Source organism: Equus caballus, chromosome 10 (assembly GCF_041296265.1).
Source record: "Equus caballus isolate H_3958 breed thoroughbred chromosome 10, TB-T2T, whole genome shotgun sequence".
Classification (NCBI taxonomy): Eukaryota; Metazoa; Chordata; class Mammalia; order Perissodactyla; family Equidae; genus Equus; species Equus caballus.
Window position 1 is genome coordinate 68,198,584 of NC_091693.1, and position 23,120 is coordinate 68,221,703.

The 23,120-nt window shown below is 37.0% G+C and overlaps 1 protein-coding gene across 4 annotated transcripts in view; it reads right to left on the reverse strand.

The window, feature by feature from the left end:
- REV3L (REV3 like, DNA directed polymerase zeta catalytic subunit) overlaps positions 1-23,120 on the reverse strand; it is a 178,605-nt gene that overhangs the window by 122,874 nt on the left and 32,611 nt on the right. For all 4 annotated transcript variants that reach the window (XM_070225413.1, XM_070225412.1, XM_023650935.2 and 1 more), the window contains 2 exons: positions 6,534-6,723; positions 1,363-1,437 (listed from right to left, as the gene is read on the reverse strand). In XM_070225413.1, coding sequence (XP_070081514.1) covers positions 1,363-1,437; positions 6,534-6,628 — 170 coding nt within the window. In that variant the 5' untranslated portion in view covers positions 6,629-6,723. The remainder of the gene's footprint in view (positions 1-1,362; positions 1,438-6,533; positions 6,724-23,120) is intronic.

Below are 23,120 nucleotides of genomic sequence, written 5' to 3' on the forward strand. Positions count from 1 at the left end.
AACGGCTGAGGTTCACTCTCTTACCACTGTGTGTACAAGAGAGGGTAAGAATCCACAGGGACAGCTCTTTTGTTCTCTAAGGATAAGAGAAAGTGTGACTGGAGGGGAACTGGTCTAAGAAATATCATTGTGGGCTGGCCTGGTGGCTCAGCGGTTAAGTGTGCACGTTCCCCTTTGGCGGCCTGGGGTTCGCCGGTTCAGATCCTGGGTGCCGACATGGCACCGCTTGACAAGCCATGCTGTGGCAGGCATCCCACATATAAAGTAGAGGAAGACGGGCACAGATGTTAGCTCAGGGCCAGTCTTCCTCAGCAAAAAGAGGAGGATTGGCAGCAGATGCTAGCTCAGGGCTAATCTTCCTCAAAAAAAAAAAAAAAAAGAAATATCATTGTCTGTTAAGTGCCTATTCTGAAAAACTGTTTTGGTGCCCTACATAACAGAAGATGTTTGGGGTAAGGTTAGGGGCAGGTTTTAGAGAAAACTAGTTTTCACTGGTTACTCAGAGAAGGGAATAACCTTTGGGATTAGGGCTGTGATTCAGTGAAGTACTCAACTGGTCTAATTTAAAGTACACCTCCTATCCTTGGTGGCTGTGCCTCTCTTGGTGCCTAAATTCACTCTGGGGAAACATCCAATTTCTGTCTTACCAAAAGGTTACCTTTTGGAACCTAGTACCTACTAGCAGAGAGGATCTTCTGAAAAAACTACACTCAGAGATTCTTCAAGCCACTTTTACCCTAGCTCATCACCACACGGGTTTTTTTTTAGGCTTGTTTTGAAGCCTAAAGAATGACTGAAGTCTTCCCTATATGTGTCCTTCCTTCTCTGAAGAACTTGGACTCTAGGATGTTTGAGAGAATAAGCTACAGGTAGAGAGATTTATTGAGAGAAGGGGGAAAAAAAAACACCCAGAAACAAACGAAACAAAAACCTGAGATGTAAAATTTCACCAACATCAATAAGGAATCAACAGGATTCTGAGATCTCGGAACCCTCCCACAGTGGCCTCACCCTCAAACACTTCTTGCTTTGAAACTGAAGAGCAAATTTCTCTTGGTACTGAACATCTGGTCTGGCCAGCAGGGCACTAAGATCACACAGACAGCCATCAGCTCTCCTTATCTACTTCTACAAACTCGCCAAGACAGAAAAGAAGCAGTTAAGAGCTATAAACCAAGGTCCATTCACCCTTAACATATCCTTCCTAGAGTCCAAGCCATGGGTCTCTCTCTTTATACATTATGTATATAATATGGTCTCCTTTTTAGTAATGCTACAAACTATATAGGCCTTTCTTATAGATTTTTCTTTTATTATTAAATTAATGAGTTATTCATATTTTTATTTCACTTATCTTTGTACCTTTTCACCATTGCAGGATTGTAAAGATAGATCTTCATAAAGTGTCTCTCCTTCTCATGATAACCATAAAAAGGCCTGAAATAAAAGAAAAAGATATTTCATATTATTTTCATCATTCAGAGATGAAATAATGCAACTTATAGCCCTAATTAGACTCAGCTGGCTTAATTCAGTCTTACTTATATTTAATATTACCAAAAAACAACAAAAAACCTCTAAGACCTATCAATCAAATTTACCACAGGTTAACACATGAAATATTGAAATCTGGTTACTTCTTTTAAAAAGTTTAAAAACACTATTTTAAAAAAACTAGGGACGAAAAGGAGCAGCAAACTATTTATACCTTAATTTCAATCACTGTAACTCTATTAAAACGTGGCTCTTTTCTCTTTATTCTGAGCATGTATAAGAAAAACAGAGACTTTTCAGGCACCTTCTTCCATTACCCATGTTTTCTGCCAAAAACTAAAGCTCTTCATTTAATTAAAAGTCCTTTAATTAACAGCATTTATATTACTTTCCTTGTCTCTGTTTATTATTAATTTTGCTAGTTCACTAAGCAGAGACAATTTACCTATTTTATGTATGTATGTAGGTATGTATGTGTATATAACACACATCCAAATCAAATGAAGCCTGTGAAAAGTGTGTAGACAGAAACTTAAGAGATTGAAAAGATCATGGCCATACTTAAGGACTCTAATTATGCTGAGGCTGGGTTTTTCTCAGGGCATCAGCTGGAACAGGGAAAGGGAGAAGCAAAAATCCACATGACAGAGAGAGAAAGAAGTCTTCAGTGAAAGATGAAATAACTTGGGCTATCATGTTATATCATTTCAGGAGGTTCTGAAACTATCCAGTACGTCTGATATACAGGCTACCATTTTCAAAGATGATGTAATTAGAAACAATATATGAACAGGTCTGAACTTGTAGACAAAATTAAAGTTTTATATCTGCCTAGAGTTTCTCTGCAAATAAGTGGCTGGTTAAGTCTTTAGGTGGATAAATCCAATCACTTTTCATTTTAAAAATATTGTCCCTTTATGACAGGCACTAGATAGAACTTTCCCTCATTAGGACGCCATTTCTGACATGTCTGATAGTGTAGTGGACATCAAATATCATTATTTGGGGTATATTTAAACAATTTTTTTAAAAGTTGTTTCCAGTCCTTAGGTCAGAGCCACCTGTATGACTGCTGTAAAGCAATTTCTATTAAAAACAATCTAACTATTTACCAAGGTCTAAAGGTTTTTTATCTTGTCCTTGCCACTTATTTCAATCTTACATCACACCTCTCTTCCTTTTTCCTCCACCATTCTAAACATTTCACCCCTCTAACCTGATCCACTCTCAGGTAACTTGCCATTCCCTCTGCCTGGAAAGCTCTGCCCTGAGCCTTTGTATGGCTTGCTTTCAAGCTTCACTCAGGTGTCTGCTTTAAACTCACTTCAGAAAGGCCTTCTCTGACCATCTCTCTCTATCCCTTCCCCCTTCCCCTTTCTTGACTTTTTAAAATAACACTTACCACTTCCTGTCTAGTTTGCTGCTGTTTACCCCATTTTTGCTGCTATGAAGGAAGGCGTGAAAGAAAGACACATTACGTGAATGATCTCATTCTCTCTCACTGGCAAAATTCAACTCTTTATTTGTTCCTCCTGCTGTAGTATTTTTCATATATATAAATATACCTCTCTAAAGACATGGGTTATCTTTAGCCAGATAAATGGGGAGGGGGGGAGTCTCCATTGGTGTGGTCTATATTCTTTGCTTTGTCTTGGTTTTGCTAACAATCTTTAGGTTTTTACAATTAGCAGCTCATAAATTTCAAAAACTGAAAATAAGTTAAGACTATCAAACCTGTAAAATTCTTTGTAAATCTAAGACTCTGTTTTCATATCTATTGCCCCAAGATATAGCCTGGAAATTTAATAAATTCAGTTCTCTGCTTCTTCTGGCCAAGAAAGTCTCCGTATAATTTAACCTGCAACCCTTCCTTCCTGCTGTTGGCTTTAGTTGATTTTGCCAAAAGAATGCCTCAACAGGGAGACTCTTTAGGGGGAAGAAAGTAGAATAAAGCGGAGTTTGAGAGTAGATATTTTTAAGCTTAAAAATTATATCCGATAATCGGAGTTAGTTTTTAAATATAATAAAAGGAAAGTGAGCACAGATAGCAAAAAACTCAGTTAATTAATTTAGATGGATTAAGACTCTCTCTATAGGATATTTTCTAGAATCATGGTAGCTACGTGGCAAGGAATCCCCGAAATGAGCCTAAGGTCACGGTCCTCTCTCTTAACCCAGCCTCAGGATAATGCATAGTCTAGGAAGACCGGAATTAAACCTTGCACAAATTTTAACTTGGTAGCTAGATGCAACCTTGTCTACCTTAAAGAAGTAAAGACTATTGAAAGAGTAAAGGAATCACAGAAGCTAGAATGTATGGTAAGAGAAAAGGGAATCCAGGTTAAGAAAAAATATATATATATTAGAATAGGAGAAAAAAGAGAAGGGCAGCCATAAATTAGATTGAACAGCTCATCTTTTGCCCCCAGGTATCCAGATTTGTAACTCAACTACTCTTAAAAATATGGCAATGCCTTTAACAAATACCCATCAAAAATATAGACCGATTGGTGACTAATTATTCATTTCACTAGGCTGTCTGGAGATTCTACTTTGAAATGGGATTATGTATAGGAAAGTTCTTAGAAACTACTAAACATAAAAAATTAGGATATAAAGCTAATGATGATCTTTAACCTAACTGTTGTTGTCACAGCATGGGTATGGACTTTCACCTCATGCATTTATTCAAACAAACAGTTACTGAGCCATATCTACTAAGTGCTCAACACCATACAATATGCTAGGGATATAATAATGGACAAGACAAACACGGTCTTTTTTCTCATGGAGCTTACCTGCTGGTGAGAAAAACATAAAAATTAAGTAAATAAAAATTAAAATAATTGCAAACTATATTAAGTGCTAAAGGAAACAAAGAATAGGATGAGATACAGAATAATAATAATGAAACCTATTTTAAGGGAGGAAGTCTCAGGGAAAACTTCTCTAGAGAGGTGAAGGATTTGAAGAACTGGAGAAGGGTACAGCACTCAAGGAAAGGAAACTGTATGTACAAAGGTGGGGAAGAGCTCAGCACCTCAGAGGAACTGAAAGAAAACCAGTGTTTCTGGATGGAACATAGTGAACAAAGTTACAGAGGCAGGCAGGGATCAGATCACATAGGCTGTGGTTAGGAGCTTAAAGTTTATTCTATGAACAATATGAAGCCACTCAAGGATTTTACATTATTTTAAAAGGATCCAATTTCCATTATAAGAAGGGTACTTTTGCAGCTCTGAAGTGAGACAAGAACAGAAGAAAGGAATTCAATTAAAAGAATACTCTGGTGGTCCAGAGGAAAGCCTAGATTAAGGTAGAAGGAGTAGACAGATTTAAGATGGATTTTGTACAGACATATCAAAGTCAAAATGTTCCAGTATGAACCCCAAATCTTTCTTGCCAGCTGCTCTACCTGCACCGCCCATCCTTATAGCAGTAGACTCAAAATTTTATAGTCATTCCTGACTCCTCTCACAACCCTCATCCAACCAGACAGCGAATCTTGCTGACTCAACCCTCAGAATAGATCCAGAAGCTATTCTGACTACTCTCCTGCTACTACCCTAGCTCAAGCCACCATATTTTCTCATCCAGATTAATGAAACAGACTCTTAATGCTCTCCCTGTTTCCACTCTTATCCCACTACAATCTATTCTTCATACAGTTGCTAAAGCAATCCTTTTAAGTTGAAGTTAGGTCATGGCTGCTCAAAATCATGCAATAGCTCAAAGTAAAAGTCAAAGTCCTTAGAACCACCTACTGCAATGGTTCTCAAACTTTAGTATGCATTTGAATCATCAGAAAATCAGAAAGGCTTATTTAATTCACTTAGTCTTGGGTGGGACCAAAGAATGTATTTTGATGAAGTTCCCAGGTATGTTAGTCTGAATCCTCTGAGAAGTAGACGTCAAAATGTACAAGAAATTTATTAGGGGAAATAACTGTGAGAGAAAATGAGGGACCCAGGAGAGGTGGGGACAGCCACCAGACTTAGATACAGGTCTGATCCCAAGTGGAGGAGAGAGGGACAGAGGGAAAATCAATGGAAGTGTCTTCTATTGCAGTGTGATTCTAATGAAAGATCAGAATGGCTGTTGGAGAGTCCTCAAGTGTCTCCCCGGAACCTGCCTTAGTACCCTTGCCACACTTAGTCATTGGCTGGGAGAAGCCTCTGGAAGCAACTTCAGCACATATGGGATGATAGTTGGATTTCAGAGCAGTAGCTGGGGCTGTTGGTCAATTATGCTCCCTATTTTTTGGAGATCCGAGTGGTACATTCTCATGGTTGTCAAACTAGCTAAAGCTGATGTTAGTGAAACCAAAGAATGGAAACTATACCTTGAGAACCACTGGCCAGCATGTTCTCCATCCTCTCATACCTCTCTAACCTCACTTTGTCCGACTCTCCTCTCTCTCCATTCCAACATGACCTCCATGCTACTCCTACTCCCTCACTTTCAGTCTTTGCTCAAATGTCATTTACCTTGTTGATGACACCTTCCCTGATTACCCTATGTAAAACTGCCACGAGTTCACTTTCCCACCCCAGTACTGATCCTTCTTATCCTGCTCTACATCTTTTGTTCTACAGCACTAATTGTCATGTGATAAATAGATTTATTTATTTCATGCTCTATCTATTGGTTATTTCTGTTTCCCATTACTAGAATGTAACCTCCTTGGGGGTAGGGATCTTTGTTTTGTTCACCAAAATATTCCAAGCACCTAGAACAGTGCCTGGCACATAGAAGGTGCTCAATAAATATTTGATGAATGAACTACATGAATTTCTACAGTTCTAGGAAGCAGAGAAATGGAAAAGGTTAAAACAGAAAACACTGTTAACCATCTTTCATTGCAATAAAAATGTACATTAAAAAGTTACAGCAAGAGATATGCCCCAGTTCCATTAGATTAGAAGTAAAAGAAAAACAAACAGAGTATGTTTGAATCAGATATGTTTTCCTTCCATTAGAATAGCAATAGAAATACTAGAGATAAATTAAAATTTAAAAAGATGTTATCACATACTTACATTCCTGAAACTAATGACACTTTGAACACGTGCTGAGCAGTGGAAGATGGATTGCCTAAAGCCACATTAAGTGCTCTGTCGATACTGAACGCCATCTGAGAAAGATAGCTTTCTGGCTGCTGTCCATAACCATCATATGGCACATAGAGGTAAGGAAAGATGCCATGTAGATGAAGACACGTCTTCTGACCTAAAATGTAACACATCATAAAGTTTAGTCTCAAGATGCATTTCAAAATTTTAACATTACAAAGCTCAGAGTGTAAGTCATTTATATGTTCCATTGACAACAAAGCTTATCTAAGGTAAGGGCTGAAGAAAATTAACCCATAGTTAAACCCACTTATATTAACTATATTTTACAACAGAACATTTAGAAGCATTTTATAAACGTAAGCATTATAGTATGATTTAAACACAGTTTTGATGAAAATATGTTTGAATATGTGACCCTCACAAACTAGTTTTACATACTTCACTGAATTGCCCTGTAATACCACATAGCACAGAGTTATGAAGCTTACAAAAATTCACTGGAAGTTTATTAGATAAATCAATGTCTGTCTTAAGCTAAATGTTTTCACACAAGAGACTTCGCTAAGACAGAGACAGCTCTGGAAGAAAGGAGAGGGTAAAAGCAGTTCCAGTGTGTAGAATTTTGCTGGGGGAAAGGAGGGTAAAAACAAAATTTTGCTATTAGAAAAAAAAAAACCTAGACAAAAACCAATGAAAAGGAAATCCTACAGATCAGTTGTCTGCAATGGGCTTCTGGATTTGCATTTGGTGGAGTGGGACATGAGGAGACACAATGAGAGGAGAAAAAACAAGCATGGACACTCCCCAGGAAGCCATTATATCAGGTAAGGTGCAGAAGGGGTAAATGGTGCTGACTTGCCGACAGACAATCTGGCAGAGCCACGATAAAGAAAGTAATATGACTAAGAATCTACAAAAGAAGTGTCACAGAAACAGTCATGCATCTATGACAAGGTTAAGTAACAACATAAACAAAAAGCAGATGCACCATTACTCTCATGAATCTGGCAGGGTATGGAAGTGGTTCCTGTCCTCAGAGCATTGTCCCTAGTTCCCCTTGGGTACATGCCATTTGTCTAACTCAAACAGAGAGGAGAACAGCAGTGATGGAAGAACACATCCATTTTTCTCATGCTGTCACTCACTATCGCTGTGCTGCCCTGCCAACACAATCTTCGGGCTTCTTCCCCACCCCTTATCCCACTCTGCTTCACTGGGCTTTTCTTTTGGTAGGAAAGTAACTATTCGTTTGATTACTATTTCCTATTTATAATTTAGAATGATTTATATAAAAATAGTTTTGTGTTTTATTGATATCTTGTATTTACACTTCTTATAGTTAATAACATCTTATTTTTAAGGTACAGCTATAACAGAATTAACAAATAAATCTGGAATAGTTCTTAATTATATAAAGTATAGCAAAATTAGAAAGATCACTCACATAATGAAGTAAGATATATGCTCTCTCGAGTACAGTATTTTGATTTGAACTACCAACTTTCACACTTTTGAAGAACTACAAATTGTGTTGGTGTTAGACCAATTTCAGTTTCTATTTTTAGCAGCAGTTATGCTACGTAATTTCAAAGGAATGTAAAAAATATTTTTGGTTAAAATAAAATTCTTTGACTATTTTCTTTCATTTCTAAATATAACATGGTACTATTTTTTAAACATTGCAGTTTTTTAATTCTTCAAATAGAAACTATTCAAATTGGAAGGATGAGTGAGTCTTAAGAAAATATATTTAATCAATTTACTGATATCTACCTGAATGCTTTTTAAACATCTCATGAAAAAAGCTTATAACTTTTACCCTTCTGGATATAAACTACAATTTGGTTAAGAGCAACTGGCATGCTAAACCATGGAGTGAGGGAGGTGGGAAGACAGAGAAGTATTCCCTTTTAAGGCGACAAATCTAATACCAGTGATTACAGAATTACTAGTGTAATAGCATATTTTACAAGCAATATTTTAAGCTCCAAAGTTATTAATTTTACAGTCTATATATCTTAATAATAGAAATTTGGGTGAATCTTAAAGAAATAATTATAAAATTTGATTTCTACTAATAGTTCCTTTATAGGCAGGGTGGTCAAAGTTCATAAAATATTTTTAAAATATCTTTTCACAACTCCTGTGAAGTAAGGGCCAGAGAAATTATCTTTCTATTTATAGGCTTTGGAACTACAGTAATTTGTGGTGTATGATTTAGGAGAAAAGCAGGAATTATTTATTCAGCAGGCACTGGACTAAGTGCTTTACATATACTCATTTCTAAAACTTAGAACAACCTTGCAAGTATCACAAAAGTTAACTTTCCCAAAGTCACATATCCATTAAGTAACTGAATCAGGATTTGAAAGCAGATCAACGAAATCTAAAACCCATGCTCTTTCCATTTAACCATGCTGATTCAATTTTTTAAAAAGTTAATGTTGGTTTCCTCAAACCTTAATTTCTCAGTTCTTATTTTGTATTGTAAACATCTGTTTTCTTATGTGACTCTCCCATTTGACTGCAAATTCTTTGGGAGCTGGTGCTATGTTTGAATGATCATAATATCCCCAGGATCCAGCACAAAACACATAGTATGTGTTTAATAAACATCTGTTAAGTAAATGAATGAAGCCTCAGCAAAATAGAATAATTGTGAAAGGAGAAAGGAATGGCGTGAAAGCCCTGAATATCTGAAAAAACATATCTATGAAAACAGAGGGACTCTGATACAACTAAGGAATACCATCAGGATTTCAACAGGACATGGGTGTTGGGACGAGTCCCCAGCTTACTGCACTTTCCTACTCTGCATGACCCAAAGTCCCATTAAAGCTGGAGTCACTACATCAACACAGATGTACCTATTTCTGGTTCTCCAGCAGCTAGGGATGGCTCGGTGCCTTACTCATCACCCTTTCCCAACAATAACCTCCTGAAGAACAACTACAGCACAAAGAATTCTTTCCACGGCACTGATGGCTTTACTATAGAGTAAGAATCACAGAGACGAAAATGATGAGAAACAAAAGAAACTCAAAAAATTAAATAAGGAAAGAGGAATGTGCTAAAATGAATATGAGTCAATTTTTTTTGGCATAGGGTGTCTCTTACTATTGGAAAATTTGTAGTTATGCAATGGCTTTACTTTACCTTGACAAGATACAGATCACTTCTAGTCATTTCCCTCCATCAGCTCTACCCCCAACAGACGTGTAGAGCTATACAGATGTAAAGTCTCTTCGAGATCAACTAGTCTACCCCAACCCCCATCACTTAGGATTAGGTTCACTTGTGAGAACACAACCTAAAATCAGTAGCTCAAGCATTAAATTGTGGCTTCTTTCCCATAAAGAAGTATTAGGTGGTATTAGGGATTTAGGTTTTTTCAACATATAGTTAGTGGCCTAATTAAGAGGAACTTGAGACTTCAGTCCAGATGCTTTTCCACTATATTTTAAGAACGTTTTCATAAAATTAGTGAAAGCTATGCTATTTTGAAAGCTAACTAAATGATTTGGGATTCTTACAAGATTTAGAATATTAGCTATTTCTAGTTAACACGTGGATCCAAACAAAGAATATACCCCTACTTTCTGAGTGTCCCCTCTTATTGTCAAGTTAAACTGAATTAAGGGCAACAAATCCATTTTCAAAAGATTTTTAAGAGTTTGGATTTTCCACCTGGCCCAATGGTGTAGTGGTTAACTTTGTGCACTCTGCTTTAGCAGCCCAGGGTTTGCAGGTTCGGATCCTGGGCGTGGAGCTATACACTGCTTGTCAAGCCATGCTGTGGTGGCATCCCACATACAAAAATAGAGGAAGATGCCACCGATGTTAGTTCAGGGCCAATCATCCTCACCAAAAAAATTAAATTTAAAAAAAAGAGTTTGGATTTCCAATTTGACTGATGTTGCTTAATTCAGAAACTGCAACAAAGCTGTTTCAGGAAAGCTCCATGGAATCTTGTCACAGCATAAATGCTGGCTTTTAAAGACACCATGGCAAAACTGTGGGATTGGCCACTTTTCAGTTGTGTGTAAGTAGGGTTTCTAAAACCAAAGTAGGTGTCCCTGTTAACACATAGTACTTGGGTACTCTGAATCTAATCTTTCACAGAACTTACAATTATCTAACCATTAAGTCCTCTGTATTCCAATGTTTCTTATGTCATTTTCCCATCTTTTCTTCTATATTTTGAATGCCTAGATTTGGTCTCTTAATTAAATTGTGCATCTAAAATCTTGTTAGTTTATCTGTAGCAAAATTACCCGTATTTTTGTAGATCCACTTTTGATAAACAGAAAGACTAACGTACCAATCCTCTTAACTCTCGGGTCTGCAAATTTTTTTCTGTAAAGCGGCAGATAGTAAATATTTTAGGCTTTATAGGCCACACTGTTTCTGATACAACCACCTAACTTTGCTGTTATAGCCTGAAAGTAGCCATAGACAGTATTTAAGTGAATGAGTATGGCTGTGTTCCAATAAAATTTCATTTACAATAACAGGCAACGGCAGGGATTTGGTTCACGGACAGCAGTTTGCCAATCCCTGCTCTAATGGATTAGATTTCTTCATCATCCAGAAAAGTTTAGTGTCTTCTTCCTTTTTTTTTTTAAACAAGCTGACTGGTAACCACAATCAAAATCATGCTGGCCTAAGAGTATCTTAGGAGACTGAATAAGAAATGCTTATGCGTAATTTGCAAAATTCATCTCCCAAATCTCAAATTCAATCTACACAAGATTTTAAACAACTCTACAGAGCTATAAAACAAAAAAAATTGATATGTGAAGATGAAAATTCCTATTTATAGAATTTTTCATATTTTCTTCTTCCTGGAATATCTCTTTGTAAGTTTTATATCATTATCTATTTCCCTGCAGTCTTTCTTTGCTTCTATCTTTCTAAAGTTTCACTTCATCTTTCTTTCCCCATCCCTACAAAACTACAAAATGAACCAAACCCCTCATAGTCACAGTTAGAAAGCGTTAGATCACCTATTCTCATTAAAAAAAAAAGTCTTAAGTATATTACTCTTAGCCCTAGAAATTACATATTCAGAATTTATCCTAAGGAAAAAATTAAGAATGTACATGAAGATTTAGACATTAAGAGGCTAAGACAGTATTACCAATAATAGTAAAAAAATTGATGACAATTTCCAAAAATAGGAGATTAAGTAATTATGATATATCCGTATCATAGAATAAATCTATGGCTCTCATACCAAATCCTGCTTGCTGCCTGTTTCTGTAAAAATAAAGTTTGATTGGAACACACTATACCCATTTTGAATGGTCTAAGGCTGCTTCTGCTGCAGGCAGAGTTGAATAGTTGCATCAGAGACCTTCTAGCCCTTAAAGTGTAAAAAATATATTACACAGCCCTTTACAGAATAAGTTTGCTAACTTCAGCAACAGATAGTGTTGAAGTATATTTCCTACCATGAGCAGATGTTTATAATATTTTTATTTTAGGTAATATTCAGGTTTTATTCAGGTTAATATAAATAATATATTAAATCAGACAATGGATGATTTTCATCTTGCTTATATATATTTTCTAAATATTATACATTTCTGTAGAGAAAGGCAGGTAGGAAGGAGTCACCTACTTCTAAATGACCCAGAAATTAAAAAAAGCAAAAACAAAAACAAAACCAACAACTAAGTACGATCACTAACTTTACAAAAGGCATATGCATATAACTTCCTGTTGAACAGTTTCTCTTCATTTTCTCTCTTCACTGTAAATAATGTTTTGGGGTTTCACATTTATTCATTCTATTTTATTTCTTCAACTAAAGTATACAGGACTTTCTTTAGAATCATTGGTTTTAAGTTACTAATCCCATGTTACTCACAGAACTATATCCCTCAAACACCAGACGTTTCAAAGGTCTATTTTATTCATCTATTTGTCTACGGTATCTTTGTACTTCCAGTGCTAATCATGGTTGGTTCTTTCACTCACAAATATAGGCATAAATTATCCATTCATCAAATAATTTTTAGAAGCCCAGTGTTAGGTGCTAGACCACAGGCTGCTCATAATCACAGTCCTTGATCTCATGGACTTTACACTCTCCTCAGAGATAAAGACGAGTAAATAGGCAATTACATGTAGTATGGTAATTCTCTATCCAGAAGTATCTAACTCAGATTTGTGAGAACATAGGAAAGCTTCCCAGAAGAAGCAACAAAAGAGCAAAGTGAGAAAGAATGTTGCAGTACGTACGGAAACCTGAAGACAAATGAGAACATGGGATGGTCTCAGAAAGGGAAAAAATGTAGGTAGGATGAAGCAAGGAGTGCAACACAGAGGAAGACAACGGGCATATGTGTGAGTGTAAGAGAGAGTGTGTGTGTGTGAGAGAGAAGACTCTACGACCTGTGTGGATTTGCACCGTACAAAGTTTTCTTGTGGACACATTGTGGAGAAGCTAGGGATGGAACTATAATAGGAAGATCTGTTTAGCAGGCTGTTGGAGTAATTCAGGCAAGAGATGTCAGCAGAGATGGAGAAAACATCAAGAAGGATTTAGGGCATAAAATAACTGACTGAAATTTGACGGTAGGGTAAAGGAGAAAAAATCAAACATGACCCCAAATTTTGATTTAAGCAACTGGATAGATGGGAGTGTCATTCAAAAGAAAACTAAGAAAGAGTAGGTTGATTTGTTTCGAACTTGTGGAATTTTACATCTATAGAATTTCCACATGGAGATTTACATTAAGCACAATTAGGTACACAGATGTGGAGCTTAGAGAGAGATCTGGGCTAGAGAAGAAGACAGATCTGAGAGCACGAGTGGCAACTGGGAAAGACTGCTCAGCGAGAATAGACAGACAAGAAAAGCAGGGCGGCATGGGGGAGCTGGCCCCATTGCCAAGTGGTTAAGTTCATGCGCTCTGCTTTGGCAGCCCAGGGTTTGTCAGTTCAGGTCCTGGGCATGGACCTACACACTGCTCATCAAGCCATGCTTTGGTGGCATCCCACACAGAAGAACTAGAATGACCTACAACTAGGATATACAACTATGTACTGGGGTTTCGGGGAGAAAAAAAAAAAAAGAGGAAGGTTGGCAACAGATGTTAGCTCAGGGCCAATCTTCCTCACCAAAAAGAATACCTTTAAAAAAAGAAAGAAAGAAAGAAAGAAAAGGGGTAAAAGATAGAAACTTGAGGAATGTTAATATTTAAGGGAGGAATAGAAGATTATGATCTTGTGGGATGTTAAGGAATGAGCCCCTAAGAGAGGTGCCAGGCAAGAAAGGGAGATAATAGTCAGTGAATAACTGAGAATGTGAGTATGTTAGCCATGCAACCAGAGTTCCCAGGGTCCAGTAGAAATGTATAAGAGAAAGGCAAGCAATGAGAGGATGGATCAGACACTGAAAGCAGGACACAGATAAAAGTATATAAGAAATGGGAAGAGGCACTTCCAGAATGGCAGAGGAAAGACCTTTGAAAACCTATGCTCTGGAAAGCAAAAGGAACACTGGCAAATAGTGTCAAAATCAACTTTTTCCAGCACTCTGGAAATTAACTAAAGGCTGTGACAATCCAAGAGTGTCTACTCAAGAAAACCAGTTGAATCTTAGCAAGAATAACAAGCTTTGTGGTGTTTTAATTTGCCCTAATCCAATCTCCCAACCCCAGCTCCAAGGTAGCCTTGAAAACCAAAGCCTTGCAACCATGGTAGCTGTAAAAACCAAAAGCCAAAGCAGGCACTGCAGAGCCCAGAACAGATGTGGAATTACTCAAAAGCCCCATTCTATCAAAACTGTCACTATCTGACCTGCCTTGTAGATTGCTAAAAAGCTCCATTCTCAAGGCTTGTCTTTGATTCAGACTCAAAGCTCATTCTATGTGTATAGTCCTATCTGCAGCATATATTTTATTTAAGTTTTTAAATTTTTTTTTTAGGAAGATTAGCCCTGAGCTAACTACTGCCAATCCTCCTCTTTTTGCTGAGGAAGACTGGCCCTGAGCTCACATCCACGCCCATCTTCCTCTACTTTATACGTGGGATGCCTACCACAGCATGGCATGCCAAGCAGTGCCATGTCCGCACCTGGGATCCCAACTGATGAACCCCACGCCGCCAAGCAGCAGAATGTGCGAACTTAACTGCTCCGCCACTGGGCCGGCCCCTGCAGCATATATTTTAAAACAACCAGCAGCAATTGCTTAACCTCACAGTTATGAGAGGGAGTTTTACAGTTGCAGCTAATAAGAGGCTGACCAAAAAACTTGAAAAACGGGGGAATGAAATGTCAATAAGCGGCTTTGAAAAGCTCTGATACAGTCCCGGGAAATTAGAAGGCTATGCATATGTGTGGAGCTGTGTGCATGCTGAGGAAGTCCTGAGAAAGCCCTAATCTTCACTTCTGGCTGAACTTGAGGCTCTGCTCCAACACACACACACAACACACAACACACACACACACACACACACACACACAGAGTCTCTCAGCAAAAGCTGGAAGGAGACCTACTGGCTCAAGGCATTTAAAGAAATCTCTGACCAGGAATTAACTAACCACTAAGCTAGCTGAATAGAGACTTCAAAGAATAGAGACTATACAGAATTAGCTCAGGAAAGTCACTAAAGAAGCAAACAGCAACATCACCAACGGAAAAAAACAAATCCTGGGGGTAGGGAGGAATATGATTTCCTTAACTGTCACATTATTTAAATTGTCTAGTTTTCAACAAAAAAATTATAAGACATAGAAAGAAATAGGGAAGTATGGCCCATACACAGGAAAAAAAGCAGTCAATAGAAACTGTCCCTAAAGAGGCTCAGATGTTGGTCTTACCAGACAAAGACTTTAAACCAGTTATTATAAATATTTCAAAGAACTAAAGGAAATTATGTCTAAAGAATTAAAGGAAAGTTCGAGAATCATACCTTACATAATCGAGACGAAGAGACAGAAATTATAACAAAGAACCAAACAGAAATACTGGAGTTGAAAAGTGCAGTAACAGAAATTAAAAATTTACTAGAGAGGGTCAACAGCATATTTGATTGGCACAAGAAAGAATCACTGAGCTTGAAGACAGGTCAGTTGAGATTCTCCAATCTGAGGAACAAAAACAAAAATAATGAAGAGAAATTAACAGAGGCTCAGAGATCTGTGAGACTCCATCAAGCATCCCAACATATACATAACGTGAGTTTCAGGAGGAGAGGAGAGAGAGAAAGGAGTGGAAAGAATATTTGAAAAAATAATGGCCAAAAACTTCCCAAATTTGATGGAAAATGTTAATCTGCATATCTAAGAAGCTCAACAAACTTCAAAGTGGGACAAACTTGAAAAGATCCACACTTAGACATATGATAGCCAATCTGTCAAAAGACAAAAAGAAAATCCTGAAAGCAGAAAAGCAATTCATCATGTTCAAACTTTCCTCAGTAAGATTAATAGCTGATTTTTCATTAGAAACCATAAAGGCCAGTGGGCAGTGGGATGATATAGTCAAAAGTGATGAAAGAAAAAGACTGTCAGCCAAGAATTCTATATCTAGCAAAACTACCCTTCAAAAATGAAGGAGAGCTGGGTGAGGTGGGGAAAAAAAGAAAAAATTGAGATATTCCCAAATAAACAAAAATTGAGAGAAATCATCACACCTAGCAGACCCGCCCTACAAGAAAAACTAAAGGATGTTTCCTTTCAGGCTGAAATGAAAAAACAATAGACAGTAACTTAAATCCACACTAAGCAATAAAGAACACCAATAAAGGTAACTACATAGGTAAATACCAAAGATAATAAAAACAGGGGCCAGCCCGGTGGCACAGCGGTTAAGTGGGCACGTTCCACTTCAGTGGCCCGGGGTTCACCGGTTCAGATCCCAGGTGCAGACATGGCACCGCTTGGCAAGCCATGCTGTGGTAGGCGTCCCATATATAAAGTAGAGGAAGATGGGCACGGCCATTAGCTCACGGCTGGTCTTCCTCAGCAAAAGAGGAGGATTGGCAGCAATAAACTCAGGGCTAATCTTCCTCAAAAGAAAAATAATAATAATAAAAACATTTTTTGTTTGTAACTCTTGTTTGCCTATCTCATTTAAAGGACAGGTACATAAAATAATAATTATAAAATTGTCTTGATGGGCTTATAATGTGTAAAGATGTAATTTATACGAATGGTGTTATATTGGAGCAAAGTTTTTATATACTATTAAAATTAAACTGGGATTAATCCAAACTAGACTGTTTTAAATTAAGATATTAGGTGTAATTCCCACGGCAACTATGAAAAAAATAACTAAAATTTTATATATATATATATATACGTATGTATATATATATATATATAAGAAACAATAATGGAATTAAAATAGTATAATAGAAAATAACTAGGATAAAAGAAGGCTATAATGGAGGAAGAGAGCAACAAAAAAGCATGAGACATAGAGAAAACAAAAAAATGGCAGATGTAAAACTATACAGAACTATGTAGGTGGCCGCAGGGACACATTGTATCTTGGCCTATAGCTCTCTACTCAATGGGGAGGATCAATTTTCCGATTTTTACATTCACCAGTACAATCTGCGGTACTATGCCAAATGAGGAGACTTTACAGAAGCATCACAAGCCAAAGAAATTCTGGAGATTAGAATCCTTTGTCTCAGCCATATACTCTATATCCAGAAGAATCATCACGGAGGAAAAAGGAAAAAGGTTGATGTAAGGGTATTTTTGAAGAAAATAAAGAATATGATTAGTATTTAGATGGAAAACACTGTAACTGCATCTCATTCTTGAAGGATCAGCTCACTTGCTAATTTAATTATATCCACCTTCCTTTACCTACAATAGTAACTTTAAAACTTGTTTCCTCATTTATGTTCTCACAGCACCTGTACAACTCTACCACGGCATTTATCATATTATGCTATACATAAGCTTATACTCAGTGGAATCACATCATATATACACTTTATTTACTGCGTAGAAAGAAATCAAGGGGGACAGGAGGAGACACATGAAGGGAGAAAGAACAAATGAATGAATATGAAAACACAATGAAATGGCACCAGTGTGTCCAATCAATAAATTTAACTTCTAGAGCCATGAGGTAGGGTATACACACAAATTTGTTGTTCCTTAGTTAGTCTCAGTTACTTTGTCCTTCTAACAGCAGAAGCACCTCCTATTGAGAGAGGCAACTAAGTATGATTCTATTGTCTAAAAGATACATTTCACAGTTTTCATAAAGCATGGCCCTGTTTGCAGACCAACTATTTCAACTATGGCTCAAATGAGGAAACAGTGATTAGTGTCTATATCTAAGCAAAACAAAGCTGTTGGACTTACTGAAAGATACTGTGGCTGGTTTCATGCAATTCAAGAGACTGTCAAGGGAATTCTGCCTGTGAGGTTTTAATCTCATTCCTTTGCTTCAGAACCTAATCTGCATGTAAGATGCAACTTCACTCTGTCTCTGCACCTACAGTGTGAGTTCCTTGAACACACATATCATGTCTTCTTATTCTCCCTATTCTCAATGCCTAGCAGAGAGCCTGGAATACAGTGGATGTTTGATACATGCTGGGCAAGCATGCGTGGTATAATAAAAATATACATATTTGGTCTTTGTGCCTGATTCCTGACAAAGAACTTCTAAAACCCTTGGCAATTCCTGAGTGATAGGAATGACTTTTGTTATTCATAATAAAGCCCTTTCAACCATACCTGAATTTATGCTAATGAGGTCTCTTGGTGAGGTCTTTAGATAACTTCTGAACTGGGGCTGGTTGCCAGAGGAATCAATAGTATCATTAGAGGGTTGAAACTTTCAACCCCATTTCCCCCCCTACCTCACCTCCAGGGAGGGGAGAGAGACTTAAGATTTAGTTCAATCATCACCGGCCAATGATTTAATCATTCGTACCTTTAAAATGAAACTTCAGTAAAAACTCTTGAACAATGAGGTTTTGCGGAGCTCCTGGTTGGTGGTGCATCCTGAGTCCACGGGGACAGAGGCATCTGCGCTCAGGATCCTTCTGAACCTTGCCCTATGTATCTGTTCATCTGGCTCTTCATTTCTATTCTTTATAATAAACTGTATAACACTTTCCTGAGTTCTGAGCTGTTCTAGCATTTACTGAACCTGGGAGGGTGGGGGGTTGTGGGAAGCTCCAAATTCATAGTCGGCTGGGCAGATGCGCAGGTTGCCTGGGGACTCCATTTGTGCCTGGCATGTGAATTGGGGGCAGTCTTGTGGGACTGATTCCTTACCCAGTGGGGTCTGCACTAACTTTGGGTAGTTAGTGTCACATGTGAATTGAATTGTAGAACATCCACAGTCGATCTCAGAGCATTGAGACTTTCTTGTTGGAAAGGTGACAAAATAAGGATGTCATTTTCATACTAGGTAACTCCTAAGAAGGCTTTCAACTGAGTCTAGTAGAAAATCTGACTTCTATTTTCTCTCCTTATAAAGAATTTATTTTCAAATGATAACGAAGATATTTATAATGTCCTCCCATATCCCCCTATTTGCAAGGGGATTCAGAGACTGAAATAAGAACCAATTTTCCATTTTAAATAACAGTAAAATAACCAATAACATATAACATACAAATTCTTTTATAATTAATAGATCAAGAAGCTGACGAAATGATGTGTCCAAAGTCCATATGTAATTTAATTTGCAATTATTATTACAGAAAGGAAATCCGTAATTACCATGACTTTCACAGTGATTGTGAACCTCAGTTTGGGTACTGGTTAAAGGGCCACACACCAAGGTATATCATCATAGTTTTCCTAAAAAGCCTAGCCTTAAAAAATTAAACTAACAGTGGTTTCAAACCAGAATCTCCAAGAAAATGTATACTTTTCAGACTAAATGTCTTATAATTAACTAGTGTTTATTAACCTCTGCTAAAAATAAAATTCCAGCCTGTAAACAAATATTGTTTTAGTTTTGGACATTTCAGCCAGAATGGTCACACACACTAATCTTTGTGGTATTTCAATTGAAAGGTAAGTAATACAACGTCTTGAAGTAAAATTAATAACCTGATCATAGTTTGAAAATTCACCTCAGATGATTTAAAGCAGTATTAATAGCTAATCAAGATAAACTTAGTGTCCAATCAAATTTGTATATAAATGCCTGAATTTTCTTTCAAGGACACATAAATAAAAAATGTCATACGTAATTATGTAAATCTAGTAAATTGTTCAACCATACATTACGGTAGCTGAACAATCAAGGACCTTAAAATTTTATCTATCTACAAAAAAGTGAGAAAACAACCCACAGAATAAGAGAAAACTATTTGGAAATCATATTTGATAAGGAACTTGTATCTAGAATAAACAACTCTTACAACTCAAAAAGACAACTCAATTTTTAAATGGACATGGGCTCTAAATAGACGTTTCTCCAAGAAGATATAAAAATGGCCAATAAGTACATGAAAAGATGCTCTACATCAGTAGCAGTAGTGAAATGCAAATCAAAACCACAATGAAACACCACTTCACACCCACGAGATGGCTGTAATTAAAAAGTCAGACAATAACAAGTGTTGTGGAGAAACTGGAAACCTCATATACCACTGGTAGGAATGTTAAATGGTAGGGCTGCTTTGGAAAATAGTCTGGTAGTTCCTCAAAAGGTTAAACATAGAGTTATCGTATAATGAGCAATTTTACTCCAAGATATATGCCCAAGATAAATAAAAATATAAATCCACACAAAAACTTGTACATGAATGCTCATAGCAGCATTATTCATAATAGCCAGAAGGTGGTAATAACCCAAATGTCTACCAACAGACGAATGGATAAACATAACATGGAATATCCATACAATGGAATATTTATTCAGCCATAAAAAGGAATGAAATACTGATACAGGCTATAACATGGATGAACCTCGGAAACATTATGCTAAGTTAAAGAAGACAGAAATAAAAGATCACATATTGTATAATTCCGTTTCTGTTAAATGTCCAAAATAGGTAAATTTATAGGGACATAAATGTAACTAGTGGTGCTAAAGGCTGATGGTGTCAAGCAGAAAGGGTAGTGACTGCTACTGGATATGGCGTTTCTTTTTAGAGTGATAGAAATGTTCTAAAATTGACTGTGGTGATGGTTGCACAGGTCTAAAAAACATTGAATTGGACACTTTACATAGGTAAATTGTATGGTATGTGAAATATACCTGAATAAAGCTGTTATGTAATTTTTTAACCTATCCATACTCATTATTTTCTTTGGAGGTCTCTAATGAGAGGACCTAACTTTCAATAAGCCACTAGAGTCCATGCATTCATTAAAAGGAATTATTTGTATCATAGAAATAAATTACAAATAAACTGAGAGAAATAACATTAGCCACTAAAACCACTTATACATCTTTATTTCCATTTACTGATACACCAAATATAGTATTTTAAACATTGAGTCACATTAAGATGTTTTCAAATTATAGAGATGTTCCACTTAAAGTGATCATTACCAAAAACAGATAAAGAAGTTAAAGATTAAGAACTGACAATGTTAAGTTTTTTCAGACAATAAAAACTTAATGACAATAAAACTAAATACTACACTGTATTTAATATTGACTGTCAAAAGGTAGAGGCAGCATAGCCTTTTCCCACCCCTCAAACTACTCCCCCCTCAAATATCCTACAACTTTTGTTTATGAAGTAAAGGGAAGTTTTCTAAGGACTATGTTTAGTTCCTAAGAGTACCAAACTGATATGGCCAGTTAGTTCTACTAAGTTTAACTGGTCTCATGGGGGCCTGAATAAGGAAGAGTTATAAATCATGAAAATCAGAAGTTCAAAATTCTGGCAGAAACATATTACTAAACCTATCAAAAACAATGCAAACCAGTGGAGCAACATCTTTAAAATATTAAAAGAGAAAACGAAATTTTTTAAGTGGTTGCTCTAGAGTTTGCTGTATACATTTACATCTACTCTGTATCCACTGTCAAATAACACTATACTATGCTTCAAGAGTAGTGCAGGTACCTTATAACAGTATTCCCAATTCCGCCCTCCTCTCCCTTATAACATCAGTATCATTCATTTCATTTATCCATAAGCTATAATCACCAGTACATTGTTTCTATTATTATTTTGAACAGTTACCTATTATATCAATTAAGAACAAGAAAACAAAAGTTTTATTTCACCTGCACTTATTCCTTCTCTAATACTCTTCCTTTCTTTATGTGGATCCCACTTTCTGACCTATCTATGTTTCCTTTTCTCTGAAGAACTTTTTAAAACATGTCTTGCAAGGCAAGTAACACTTCTAACTGGTGACAGATTCCTTCAATTTTTATTGGTCTGAGAAAGTTTTTATTTTTCCTTCACTTTTGAAGGATAATTTCAATGTTTACAGAATTCTAGGTTGGTGAGCTTTTCTTTCAACACTAAGTATTTCACTCCACTTTCTTCTTGCCTGCATGGTTTGTACAGAGAAGTCTGATGTAATTCCTAGCCTTCTTCCTTATATAGGTAAGGTGTTTTTCCCCCTCTGGCTTCATTCAAGATTTTCTTTGCCTTTGGTTTCCTGTAGTTTGATTATGATATGCCTAGGTGTAGTTTTGGTATTTATCCCATGTGGTGTCCTCCGAGCTTCTTGGATTGGTGGTTTGGTGTCTGTCATTAATTTTAGAAAATTCTCAGCCATTATTACTTCAAGCATTTCTTTTGCCCCCTCCTCCCTTCTCCTCTGAGGAGCCCATCAAAGTCATTCCTCATTTCAGTGCTTTTGATTTCTAGCATTTCCTTTTGATTCTTTTTTAGAATTTCAATCTCTCTGCTCACATTACCCATCTGTTCTTGCATGTTGTTTACTTTCTCCATTAGAGCCCTTAGCATATTAATCATAGTTATTTTAAATTCCCAGTTTGACAATTCCAAAATCTCTGCCATATCTGACTAGGAGTTATACCGTATTTACTGTAGTTAAAGAGCTCAGAGGCTAAAATGTCCTCTAATTCCTTATTTTTGTCTCTCCTGTTGTGTTTGGGTTGTCCTAGAAACTCCTTTAGAGTGCAAGCCATGCAGTTGTTTCATGTGTAATCCTCTATTACTATACAGGAGCCCTGGTGACATGGTGGTAAGATGCAGGGCAGGGAGGAGAAGTGTTCTTAATCCTATGATTAGGTCTGAGTCTTTTACTGGGCCTGTATCCCTGGTTGTGCCCTCTGCAAGTGAGCCTCAGCCTTTTTTCCCCCTTAGATGAGACGGTAAGATTAAATGGGGCTGGAGTTGGGTATTTCCCTCTCCCCAAGTTGGTTAGGCTCTGGTTGTTTCCCTTTTGGGCAGGGGGAGAACAGAATGCTCTGAGCATGTTTCAAAATGGTTACTATTCCTCTCCCCCTGCCAGAAGCATGAGAGGATTCCTATTCCAGTCTTTACTGTGTGAACCTGATAGAGCTCATGGAGGAAAAACTCACAAAACTATGGGAACCTCCCTAAAACTGTGCCCTCAGAAGTTTTTAACTCTCAAGATAATCCACATTCAGCTTCTGGAAGTTCATC